Consider the following 12811-nt stretch of genomic DNA (forward strand, 5'->3'; position numbering starts at 1 on the left):
CCCGTGCCGTGGCGCCGAGGCCCGGCCTGCCCGGGGCTGGGCCCGGCAGCTGCCGCGCGGGGCCGTGAGGAGGCGATGCCGCCCGCCCTGCCCAGGTAAGCGCTGCCCGCCGGGCCCGCTGCCGCCCGGGAGGGACTGCTCGTGGTGCTGGTTTTGTGAGGTAGCCCGGGACCCACTGCTGCAGCTTTTCTGCGGCTGTTTAAGCCACAGAATTGGTTCTGGATTCTGTGTAGCTCCAGGTGTGGGATGAGCATGCTTTTGGCAGAGGGCGAGCCCCTTGCAGCCATTTTGTAAAGCAGTTAAGGTCTCGGTATCGCTTCCATCTGAGCAAGTAAAGCTTGAAAAATAAGCGTGTTTGGAAAAGGTTTCAGTAAGGTGGGCTAGGATGCCTGAGTATATATTGGCAGCTGAGCACACCACGATAAATGCGATGGAAAGAAGATTGAATAAAAAGCCAGTGTTGTGTTTTGGACTGGCCCAGGACTGCAGTAGAGTCTGACGAGGAAGCGAAGTCTCACCTTTGCACGGTCCCTGCTTTGCTGCGTGCTGCTCAAGAGTGATATTGATTACTGTTGGGAAACAGATGGGCAGTAAAAAGATTCAACTGAGTTTCAAGACAGGAACAGGAAATCGCCTTCCTGGCTGAGTGGTTAGGCTCTGCTGTCTACTTTAGGAGGGCTCAGTCTGTTCTGAGACTATTCAGAAGTTTTTTATGGCGATTCATCTGGAGGACTAAGAAAGTGGAGCCAGTGGCACTATATTGACTCCACTGATACTATCCTCCTAAATTAAATGGTGAGAGAACAAGGCCTGCCTGTGAGATAAAGGTCAGGACCTACTTGATCTACCTACAATATTTTAATGGCAGTGAGAGAGAGCAAGTAAAAAGTTGTGTGTTTCTGTAGTAAAAGATTGGATGTGTTTGTTTTAAATATATATTAAATGTATTTCGAGGCTATTGTGTTGTCTCTTGTATTTGTGCGTTTGACGTGTCTCTGCTGTCTAATTGCTCACAGGCCCCTTGTTCCTGGCTCCAGCACTGGGTGTGGAGGGACACTGGACATTCCTTGGATTATGGTAACTGGTTTGGAAACTGTTTTCAGCCTCAGAAACCTGCGTGAGACCAGACTGGTCTTCTGAAAGGGCTTCACGTGAGCCCTCCAGTGGCAACAACGTGAATTTGAAATCCCAGGGAATTGGAAAGAAGGGGCTTGGGCAGCCCTGGCAAAGTCCCCAGTTAGCTGCTGGGGGAGGTGTGGTTGGGGGTGTCCTGTCCTTGGCAGTTCCTGATGCTGCAAGTCCTGCAGGGATGCGTGGATCACTGCTGCACATGAGGACTGCCTGAGGGCTTCAGCTGGCCAAAACCAGAGCTTTAGGCATGAGCTTCTGTCCTTTGCAGAGGATGGGTTTTGCTGTGTACCAGTGAATGCCCATAAGGAAAAGGAAGAAAAAGACCCAACAGGTAGCAGGAAAAATGTAGCTTGCAGCACATTATGTTAGAAACAAGGACAACTCATTTTTAACTGACTGTTGCCCTACCACATGATGTAGTTCAGCCAGAGTTCCTGTATACAGGCCAGAGGTAAGAACTCATTTTACCTCATCTGAGATACCTTTCAGTGCAGAGAAATAGATCTCATATCAGCACAGTTGGCAAAGTTGAGTGCTATACCCTGAGTTCCAATAAACTGAATACACCTGATGAATAAACTGAACATGCAGGGTTGGTGTAAACTTACAGCTTTGTAGATCTCTGCAGTGGAAGTGGTGGCCTCCCAGTAAAGGATTTATATAGAGATTGTTCAGAGCAACAGCTGGTTTAAGAAACACATGTTGTCAAGTTTTCTTTTGCTGTATAAATATTTAAGTGATGGGGTTTGGATTCCTAAGGGAGGAGGAGCTTGGGCTAGTGCCAACAGGTCAAGCTTTTATTAAACAGAAACATACAAACTCATTTCCCTTACTGCTTTTAACCTAGAAGCCAATTATTGCATATTTGTTCTTTCTTTCAGATAGCTCTGGCACTGCCTCAGCAGTCCTGTGCCATGCCTGGCGATGACCATGGGCCATTCTCCTGAGCAGGCTGCTCTGTACTCAGCCACTGACAGCATAACAACGGAGCTGTTTGGTACTGTGGAGTCCCAGTGTAAGGGTGTCTGAGCACCTTGCATTTGGCTCAGAAAATCTGTCCTTGCAACAGTCCAGCAAGGGGGTTGTGAAGTCCTGGGGACTTGTCAATTCAGTTCACCAGTTGGAAAGTAGTTTGCCAGGTTAAAGCTATGGTTTAAACACTTGAGGTGAAAGCTGGTGAAGGGGAGTGGAATCATGGGTTCACCAGCAGCCTTTGTGCATTAGAAGCTCTGTTTGGAGGTTCAGATGTCCTCATACCTCTGCTCTGGTATCTGTGTGTTACACTCTTTCAGGTATTGACTTGAAAATAAGAATGGGGCTCTCAGTTCTTGGCTGATAGGGGTAAAACATGTTCCAGTGGGTAGAAGTTGGACCCAGAGTCAAGGAGTACGTTTTCAAGCAACGAATGGTGCTTTCTCACCACTTCCATCCCCTGCAGAGCTGTACCCTAGAGCTGCTGTTCCCTGGGTGGCCATGCCAGCATCAGCAGGGCACACATGGCCACAAGCTGCTTTGCTCACTGGCAGACAAAGCAACTGAGTCTCTGGCCTGCTTACAGGAGGACTGACAAAGTGACCAAAACAAAGTTTTCTGCCCTGAAAACATCTTAATTCCTGGTAGGTTAAGAAATGCTGTGCTGGTATAGCTCAGTGTTGCTAAACCCATCTTCTGAGGCTTCTGAAACAGATACCCAAGAGCAGCTGGTACTAATCACTGCTGTTAACAACATACTCAGCTCCCGTTTTTGTGGTTTCTAAAGGCCTGTTTTTGCAAGACGTCTTTAAAGCTCTTTGAAAAAGAACAGACAAACTTTTGACACACAGTTCTATGTAAAATCTCTAGTTTTGCCAATGGCATTTATTTGTAGAGACCCTGCATATTGTAGAGGCCACTGCTTGTTCCTGGCGATTCCCTATAATGGAAACTTAAACCAATGATTTTTGTAATGAATGTGCAATAAATCTGTGGACAAGATTCTCTGTTAATGATTCTTGATTGAGTTAAGGTAGTTTTAACATACATGGATGAGGCTGTTCAGAGCTGGCCAAGCCTGCTTGTCAGGCAGGGCTTGTCTTGATTGGTGTCTGGAAGTGAAACCCAAACAAGGATGTCTGAAGTGGCTGGGCCAGAGTCCCTCCAGCTTCATTGGACACCCACAGCTTCTAGGGCACAGCATGGAGTGGAATTCTTCAGTGCTGAGGGGGAGAACAGATCTATGAGTGTGGAGGGAGGGTGCACCCCAGTGGAGGTGAGCATAGCTAAAAAGAAGCAGCTAAAAGTGTTGCTTCAGGTTTTTCTATAAGGACATCAAGCACTGCAAAAAAGCCTACCTATCTTTTTTCCCTGGGTGAATGTATGAAAAGCATTCTGTAAAAAATGGCTTATGCTTGAGACTGGAGTGCAGGCTTGGGTATTCCAGAAAGCCTCACTGGGTATGTAGGCACAAACATTTCACACATAGGGGAGGTGTATTTGACTATCTTCTGTCACAGACTTCATGTAGCAACAAGAACACTTGAGCAGGAGATCAGCTTCGTGGCTGAGTGTTTTCAGCTCCAGCAGCTATACAGTGATCATGCCTTTTGCTATTTTTGTTTTTCTTTGAGTATTTAGCTCTTGAGTAGACTTGGGAGTAGAATTATAGATGGCTTTAGAACTGGGGAGTTCCCTAGGTTTCAGGTGGGTGTTGGGGGAACCCGTGATCCAGTTGCCAGTGTGCTGTGTGGTGACAGTGTCACCTCTGAGAAGGAAGGTGTCCATTTCTAACAAGAATTCTGGGATGCTGATGGATCTTGTGACCACAGTGGCTTTTTGCTAAGATCCTTCCCAAGAGGATGCAAACTCCTAAGGGCTCAGGCTTGGCAGCTGGATTGGGTCAGGGTTGCTTTGCTCTTACTAGGGGGAAACAGCTGCTGTATAGGGAGTATGATGGTGCAGTTAATGCTGAAAGAGGGCATTGTTGAGGGCAGGTTACACATGGGTGTGGTAGCTGCAGAACACAGGTTATGGCAGGGCAGTCCATGGGGGTGTTGTAATTCCAGTATGTATCCTCAAGATACCAGGTGTTTCCAGTGCGAAGCAGGGGTGGACATAATGCTGGAAGTGTGAGTTGAATGTGTGAAGGTGCTGGGCAATATCTGCATTGAAAAATGCCAGTCTGCAGTTCTCGTAGTCCAGCAGGATGCCAATCCTTCTGGGGGGAACAGTAATTCTGATGTCAGGTGTCATCCCACTGTGCAGGAATTCGTATTTGTGCCTGCAGGCAAGAAAAATAAAGAGCTGAAGGCACCCTGGCTGCTCTCAAAGGGAAGCACTTCGTATACACAGGTGCCCAGGTTGCTCATGAGAGTCAAAGGCAGTGATGTTAATGTACTGTGTCCAGGGGAGAACCAGCAGTGCAGCTGAGGCAAGAGGGGAGCTGGCATTTCTGCAGGCAGGTGTGACATATTTCCATAGGTAGGACAGAGATCAAAACCAGTTGGGTATAGCTGGGTTTAGCCAGGTACGTAGTTTCTGGATTACATAGATCTATTACCCTCTTGTTGCTTCAGTTTCTTGTTTCAATGTGACAATGTCTCATTTCAATGAGACAATGTACCACAGAGAGACCCTTCAGCTTGATTCAGTAGCACCATCTCAGTCAATGGAAATGGATGCTTTGAAGATGCAAATCTGCCAAAACACAAGTTCTGAAGCAAGGAAGTTGGGCAAAATAACCCATGACAAATGCTTCTGGAACACCCTAAAAAAGCAGGAGGATTTGCTTAAGCAGTGTACTTCCAACACCAGTTTACAGGGACAGCAGTGGAATGTCAGAGGTTCCAGTCTCTGATCTGAGCTGATAAAAAATCTCTGGCTTTTCTGCTTCTCTGCCTGCAGGTGTAAGAGTTGTTCCTGTCAGAGACCTGCAGCCTCCACAGCCCTTACCTTGAGGGTGTGATGATGTGCCTCATGCACCAGGATGAGTTGTTTGCCCCCAGGTGACCATGTCTTGGAGTGTTCTCAAAAGCCACACCAATTCTGTACTCTGTATCTTCCTCAACTTCCACCTCCCAGTAATGCTTTCCTGGAAATGGGATCAGACTGCCCAGGATGGCAATACATCTGTGGGAGACAGACAGGAGTATGTGTTTTGGCAGTGCCTCTCTATAATGTTCTTCAGTGTTTAGATATGTTCAGGTATGCATATGCCTGGGCATTACATAGCAATAAACAAAAGCCACATCTGCTGTCACCCTAGCAGTGCAATGTGGATTTTTGATTCCAGTGAAATCCCTTGCTGAGGAGCTGACACCCAGACCGCAGGTTTCTTTGTGACACCTGCCCTGTTTTCACTTGTGGGTAGTTTTGTATAAATAAGTGCCCTAGACACTTCCAGGAAGTTGGAGAACAGCATCCCATAGTGCCTGGGTTTTCTGGGAAAGTTAATGCTTGTTAGAAAAGAGAGTGCTCTAGTGAACCCCAGCATAGCAGGGGGAAAAAGTACAGATTTTGCATTTTCTTTCTGAACAGCCCAGGGTTTTGAACGTCACTCACCATTAGGAACTGAGCACTGTAACAGCATGAAGTTCCTGGGGCAGCTGGGGAGGAGGGAACCTGTCTACACTGGTTCCCTCTGTGTTTGGAGAGATTAGGAAGAATTGAACACAGTAGGAGAACTTGTAATATGTTGGGTACCTGGGCCATGAAATGTATGATAGGAACCATGCAGAAAATAACTCTTCTGAAAGTTGTGTAGTAGAGACAAAGATAATGTAATACAGAGAGACCCTTTAGCTTGATTTACTGGCACAGTCTTGAAATCAAAGGAACTGGGTGCTTTGAAGATGCAAGTCTGCAAAAACACAGGTTCTAAAGCAAGAAAATTGGGCAAAATAACCCACTCCAAATGCTTCTAAAACACTCTTAGGAGAGATTCTGAGCATTCTTACACCTCAGCTTTTTTTTAGGAAAAGTACATGGTGTATCAGCTGTCATTGTCAAGGGGGACAGCAGGTTTCACACACACACAACTTTTATGTTTCTATAGTAGCATCTAAAGTTGTAAGTTACAAAGGAAAAGGATGTTGCTGGCAGTCACTGAGGTCTTCTGGGCAATGCTGACAGCTGCACTCATCATTTGGAGGGCCTGTTGTGTAAGGATGGGCATGCACACTACAGTAGTTGTACTCTGCAGTTCACTTGCCTAGAGCAAGTGTAGAGTTCATTGTGAGTGCATGTAAATGTCTTGGGAACAACTTAAAGGCTGCTGAAATCAGAATTCAGAGTCTGTGTTGCTACAGCTTGAGAAGGAAAAGGAGTGATGCAAAATGGATGAGTAAACATCTGTGAACAAAACATGACCATAGTAATGAGAGCTGCAAAGCCTCCAAGGCAAACCTGAGCTCCACTGAAGAAAGAGTTAGGAAATAAATCAGCCACCCAAACTTAGGAGACCACACAAACTTCAGAAAGAAGAGTTTGCCATGTAATTTCCTTGGGAGCTTTTTTTCCTTTTTTTTTTTTTTTTTTTTAATTCTTTTTTTTTTTCTTTTTCCAGTATCTTGGTTTGAAGGAGATTTGTGAAAGTTCATAGTGGTACCAAAACCTCAGCCTTTGAATGACATGAGTGTCAGCTCTGGCTGCTTATGTGAAACATAAAAGCATTCCATAGAAGTGGGATGAAATCCCATTTAAGATTACCATGATGGCTTTAATGAAAAGGATCACCAGTCTCCCAACTCTTTCCTACCAAGCCCTCTAGTAGCACTGCATTTCCATGGAGGGAATAAACTGTAGACTTGTATTATCCTGCAATGCCTGTCCTAGTTACATGGTGTTTCTGTGGTTTTGACTGGAAATATGCATTTTGGCAAGCTCAGTCTCTCACTTCAATGGCAAAGGGCCTAATTATTTTTTGAAAGTAATACCTGTTGGTCCAAATAGTATCAGTTATATCTTTCAGCAAGAGGTAAGTTTTCAGATCCCTTTTCTTTCCTTAGCATTTGTTATGGCACCTAAGTACCTGTTCAAATTTAGCTCAGTGTGCCAGACGTGTAAGTAGGCTTGTACATAATTGTGGCTGCTGTATCTGTAAACCTGTTTAAGAACTTGCATTAATTTCCAATTTCCAAAGAACAGCTGGACAGAGAGATTTCAACTGAAAAAATTAATCAGAGCTGCTGAAATCCCCATTAGACATTTCCTGGCATCTGTTAAAAGAACCAAAGAAACTGCAATGCCCCTGTATACCTTGTAAAGCTGTTATCATAGACAGGCAGATCACACTCTGGGTTTTCCAGTTCATCACAAGAAATGGTAAATCCATCATCTAGAATTGCCAGTAGAGGATGGGCTGTATCCTCATTAAGGTAGAAGCAGGTGCCTGCAAGAGAAAATGCCTAAGGATAACTCCAGTATCTCTTAATAACATTAGAATTGCAGCAAGGGTGTGATGAAATGTTATTTGGATCCACAAAAAGATTCACCAGTGCTCTAGAAACAATCTATGGCTGGCATTGAGAAGACAAGCTCATATTTTTTAAATTTTTGTAATAAATGACAATTTTACAGCTTAACACTTTTTAGTTTCAGCCTTGTGAAAAGCAGGGGACTTAGCCTGGTTTTGAACCCTACCAGGTCTCAAAGGTGCAGGCATTGTGCAGGAAGTAGCTATTCAGAGATGAGGAGTCCTCCCTGCAATGGACTGTCTGGTTTCAAGTAATCTTATTTTTATCACTGAAAACAGAAAAGGGGCTTAAAGGACTCTCCATGGCCTAAATCATCTACATAAATGCTGGGTACAGTTTGAAGAGAAAGGATCCTTCATGCTTCAACACCTCCCTTGTCAGACCAGCCCTCAGAGAGCTAAGTCCAGCCCAGGACAGAAGTGCTTCTGCCTTTCTTCCTGAAGAGACTTAACAGAGCAGGTCTGACACACTGGGGCCTGAGGAGCAGCCACGATTGGCACAGCTGCTGTTTGTAGTTGGTGCTTGTTTATCCACCCCAGAAAGGATCAAAGGCCATGCACAGTGTTGGAGGTGGGTCCTTGCAGCCGACAGATCAATTTGCATCAGCTGTTTGCATAATGTAGACTCTGAAAAGATTAATCTCCCCACGGTAATCCCAAATGAAATCATTATAATCAAACTGCAAGTTACTTCATTGCAAATACAATACAAACAATAACAGGGCAATTACAGGCATGTGCTGCTGAAAACAAACATGCTGTGCAAACAGAATGGGCAATTTCAAATATTGAGTTTGATTTAAGCACTTGGAATACACACAAATGATGGTAACACAATGACAGTTTTCCTCTCCAGGGATTTTAGGATGAGCATTTCTGTGGTGTCACTGCTGTATGGCAGAGAGTTTCTTTACTAAAACATAACTTTGTGTGGTCATCTTGCTGAATAAATACAATTTTCAAAGGTCTCACAGAAAAAAAGGGCAGAAGAGACACAAGTAAGTTGTTGAGTGGCATGGGAAATTTAAGATGAGCAGTGAAGTTGCAGTGCCATTGCAGCAGTGATGAAGGTGAGCACTGATGTCTGCTAGATGGCTCTAGGAAGTGTTTCAGCCATCATTTCCAGCAGCAGCTTCATTACATAGTAATCACTGAAGTAAAATCACAATCACACTACAAATTTCCTCATTGGTGTGTCAGTACTTTGCAGGCTGGCAATATGTGGGTGTTGAGTTGACACTGTCTTTTAAAATGTTTAGAAATTAGTAACTTTCAAGTGCCAAATGTACCAGACAGCAATAATATAAATTACAGAGCTAAAGCAGTGCACTTATTGTTACAAGAAGTTGGTTTTTTTTTCATTCCTAAAAGGTTACCAGGTGTGTAATTAGATGTAGGAGATTAGGACCTGGTCCAGAGGCCATTGAAACCAGCAGGAATCTTTCTCTTAAGACAATAGATGCTACAAAAGGCTGCTGGAGTTGTTCCAAGCTGTACAGTACCTGTGGTGTGTATCAGAACGGGTTCACTTCTTTCACTGCAGCCACCCAGGTTTTGGGCTCTGACACAGATGTGATACTTTTGTGTTGGCTGGAGGTGAATTAGGACTTCGCAGTTAGGGATCCCAACAATAGATCTACAGAAAAGAAATCCATGGAAATGACAGGGTACAAACAAAGGTAGGCCTTTGAAATTATTTTTCTGAGCAACAAAGAAGACATTACACTTCAACTTTCATGTAACCAATCAACAACAATTTACCTTGTACAGTTGTCAGTAGCAGGGCAAGAGAGAGTATGTCACAGACTGCAGATTTTTACATTTGCTTCTGCCCTTTTCCCATACCCATAATTCTCATATAGAAATTTCTCATTAACATTTTACAGCTGATTTTACTAAGAGGATTGTTTGTAAATGTAAATTCACCAGAAGGTCATGGGTCCTTCCTTAGTCCTATCTGATGCCACACAACTGAAATGGTTTCATCTCTACAGGCCATGGGATCAATAGAAGAGTAACTCACTCAGTAATAGTATCATCATTTTCTTCATCTGTCAGCTTGGACAATTCAACTGTGTAGGAATCAACAGGATTAATGTCTCTGGATTCCCAGCACACCAGTGCTGCATTTTCACAGCTTCGGATCTTTTTATTCTTTATGGTAGGTGGTGAAGGAGCTAAAAAGCAGGGCAAAGAACAATTCTAAGCTGTTACTTGAAGATGTTTGCAAACAGCATGCTTTGAAGACAAAAAAAACAGAAAAATGTTGTTTACTAATGCTGTGTAGGTAAAGAAACCTGCTTTCCCAATGGACAATAAACACCAGGTAGAGTGATTAACAGAATTATAAAGACTTCATTTAGACTATAAAGGTCCCAAGAGAATTAAACAGAGAAGTGACATAAAGACTGATTACACAACTGTTTTCTATCATTAGTTTTATCTTTGTCATAAAGGTGCATCTCTGCTCTGAGATGTCAAAGACATCTGGAACAAGCACTTGAAGGTCTCACACTGACTTGCTCAGTCTGATGTCAGGATTTCACACAATGTCCTAGACTGAGCTGCAGTTTAGAAGAACAGCATAACAGGTGAATCCACAAAATGCCCATAGGCCAATAAAAGGAGAGCTGGGATACATCTGGCAGAACCAAGAAACTTGAACTTTATTCACAGCTGGTCTACATGCTTGTATTTAAATCAGTTATTTTATCTCTCTGCTTTTGTTTCTTCCACTCTAAAACAGGGACAGTTGGCATGATAGATTCTCCAAATAAAAGTAGGGAATTCCCATGCAGTCTGCAGGCTTCTATCAGAAGAAAGAAAGCACCCAGAAAGCATTACTTAAGAGATAATTTTGAATTTCACTATGGAAGTTACAAAGTTGTATGAATGAAATATTTTTACCTGTTACATAAACTGCTCTTTCACTTGGTGGACTGATACCGGAGGCATTTAAAGCACTGACCCAAAATTCATACTGTGTATTTGGCAACAGATCAGTAATGGTGCAGTATGTTTCTTTGACTTTTAGTGTATGCTCTGAAATGACAACAACAAAGCATTTACAGTGCCTTTACACACTTGCCCACTCTTCCCCAAAACTGCATCACATAGTGGAGTTGAAGTGCATTCTTTTGGGTGCTGTGTTCAGGAGAGCTCTTTATGCTCCACACCCTTTGATCAGCTGTCGGGCATTTTCAAAATACCTTCCTCTAAAGCTGCATAAATCAGATGGGACAAGAGCTGAAGCTATTTTACTGCTCATTTCTCATTCTTCATCTTATAAAATTTGGATAGTTTCTGCTTTTTTTTTTCAACTGGCTACTGGCACTCTACTGGCTTCCACTTTTGAAGGTTCTGCAAGAACAGTATTAGCAAAGGCAGTTTTGTCACAAGGCTGGGACATTTTGGTTCTGTTGCTCTTTGTGTGCTTGTACATCTTAAGAAGTTACAGCCTATTATTAGCACTAAGATAAGCTGTAAAATCATCTGGGGGGTTCGGTCGGAGTGCTGATAATGTGATGATTTGCTCTTTAAAAATAATGTGCCATAGATGCAGCACATGTTCTAATGCAGTGCCCACCCTCCAGAAATCCTTGTGACTCCATCCACAGTCCCCTTCCCATTCCTGCTATCCCTGCTGCTGCCATGTCCTGTCTTAGCTCCTGTGATGGTCCTGCTGCAGCTGGCAGCATGGCAGACCTAGCAGGGGAAGAGGGACAAAGCAGATGGTGGTGGCAGATAGGACAGTTTTGGTGGCAGACAGAGTGCACAGAGCATGCAGAGGCACTTTGGCATCAGCTGGTTTTGCCAGTGGAGGGCTAAGGTGTCCCTTTGCCCCAAGCCTCCTTACCTGCTGGCCCATCACTGTGCCTCTCATTGCTCACTGGTTGGTAGCACAGCTGGTAGCACTCCACAGTGTCATCTGAGAAGAGGCCCCAGCAAACTCTCAGTGAAGTGCCAGTTGCTGCATTGGGAGCCTGGGGATTGATCACAGGGGCACAAGGAGCTGCAGAGGAAAAAACAAGTCAGCCTTGGTACTGAAAAGAGTCATATTCCTCCATTCCTCCCACATGGAGAAAAGTCAGGAGCTGACTCTGTCAACAACTGCAGATAGTAATCAAGTCACTGGTGTGTGAGAACTAGTCTAGCTTCAAAACAAAGTCAAACCAATGAAATAAATAAACCTCAGGCAAGTTATCACCAATTAAGTGTGCCTGACCCCTCAACAGCAGGGGGTAATCTTCATGAGTCTTCTAGGAAATCATCCAGCAAAAGCAAGGAAGTCCCAGTTTAGCAGTAATTCTGGTAATTTTATATTGAAAACAAATTGTAAAAAAAATCCAAAAATGTCTTCCAGTGTCCCTGTATATATAGGCAAATTAAAAAAAAAAAAAAACTAGAAGGAAAACTAGGGAGAAGTTAATTCTGCCTTTGCAGATCTCCTTTAAAAGAAGTAATGTTTAATACATATCCTTACTTAAATGTAAATAGGTGTGAAATAATGATCAATTAGGAAGAGTACCTGGAATAGCATTAATGGAATTCATTAGTTGTTCAACTTCAGAGACATCTATGACCCGCTCTTCAAAGTCTGGCAGTGTTGAAAGCTCTAAATCCACTTCTTTCTTTAAGAATTCTTCCAGCCTGTAATTGTAAGAGGAAAAAAATAATGTCTAATTTGAAGTCTCATAGTGTTGGAGTAATCTGTCTATGATGCCTATTTTTAAGAGAAAAAGAACAGCAGACTCCAAATTAACATCAATTTCCTTAAAACACCATTTTCATAGCTGTACAAGCTCAGCCTCCTCTGCCTGCTGCCTGGAAATACATGGCCATCAGTGTCCCAAGGTGCCAAAGGGAGCTGGCTGCTGCTGGGACCGAGGGCCACCCTGGTGTGCCCTGCTCCTGCAGTGAGCTGGCTGCGCACACCGAGCAGGGGAGTGGGGTGTGCCCAGCACCCTGTCAGCTCCATAACTTCCATTATTTTGAATTTACACTATTACTAATTCATGACCTCGTTGCTCTAGGTGTTGTAAATTTGAAAAAAAGGGTTATCTTTTCTCTGTGCTTTCATGAACAATAACAGTCAATTAAGAGGCTGTTTTCTGCATATGATTTAGTGTGCCCTAAGACTTCTTCAAATTGCTTCAAGATTTTGCAGTATCTATTCTGAGCTCCCACAGCTTGACTTTCTACTCCACTATATTAATCCATAAATAAACCCGT

At 43.6% G+C, this 12811-nt stretch overlaps 1 protein-coding gene, 1 long non-coding RNA gene and 1 other non-coding gene across 7 annotated transcripts in view; 2 read left to right on the top strand and 1 right to left on the bottom strand.

The window, feature by feature from the left end:
* LOC110474267 (uncharacterized) lies at positions 1-3105 on the top strand. The gene is made up of 3 exons (XR_002466048.2): positions 1-95; positions 1017-1077; positions 2013-3105. It is a non-coding gene; the product is annotated as an uncharacterized LOC110474267 (long non-coding RNA).
* LOC116184024 (small Cajal body-specific RNA 15) lies at positions 725-856 on the top strand. The gene has a single exon (XR_004148746.1).
* Positions 2955-12811, bottom strand: part of FSD2 (fibronectin type III and SPRY domain containing 2) — an 18600-nt gene continuing 8743 nt past the window's right edge. For all 5 annotated transcript variants that reach the window (XM_031505801.2, XM_021537551.2, XM_021537549.2 and 2 more), the window contains exons 6-13: positions 12108-12229; positions 11436-11591; positions 10487-10621; positions 9603-9756; positions 9082-9215; positions 7363-7495; positions 5059-5235; positions 2955-4387 (exon numbers count right to left, since the gene is read on the bottom strand). In XM_031505801.2, coding sequence (XP_031361661.1) covers positions 4135-4387; positions 5059-5235; positions 7363-7495; positions 9082-9215; positions 9603-9756; positions 10487-10621; positions 11436-11591; positions 12108-12229 — 1264 coding nt within the window. In that variant the 3' untranslated portion in view covers positions 2955-4134. The remainder of the gene's footprint in view (positions 4388-5058; positions 5236-7362; positions 7496-9081; positions 9216-9602; positions 9757-10486; positions 10622-11435; positions 11592-12107; positions 12230-12811) is intronic.

Source organism: Lonchura striata, chromosome 11 (genome assembly GCF_046129695.1).
Source record: "Lonchura striata isolate bLonStr1 chromosome 11, bLonStr1.mat, whole genome shotgun sequence".
Lineage (NCBI taxonomy): Eukaryota > Metazoa > Chordata > Aves > Passeriformes > Estrildidae > Lonchura > Lonchura striata.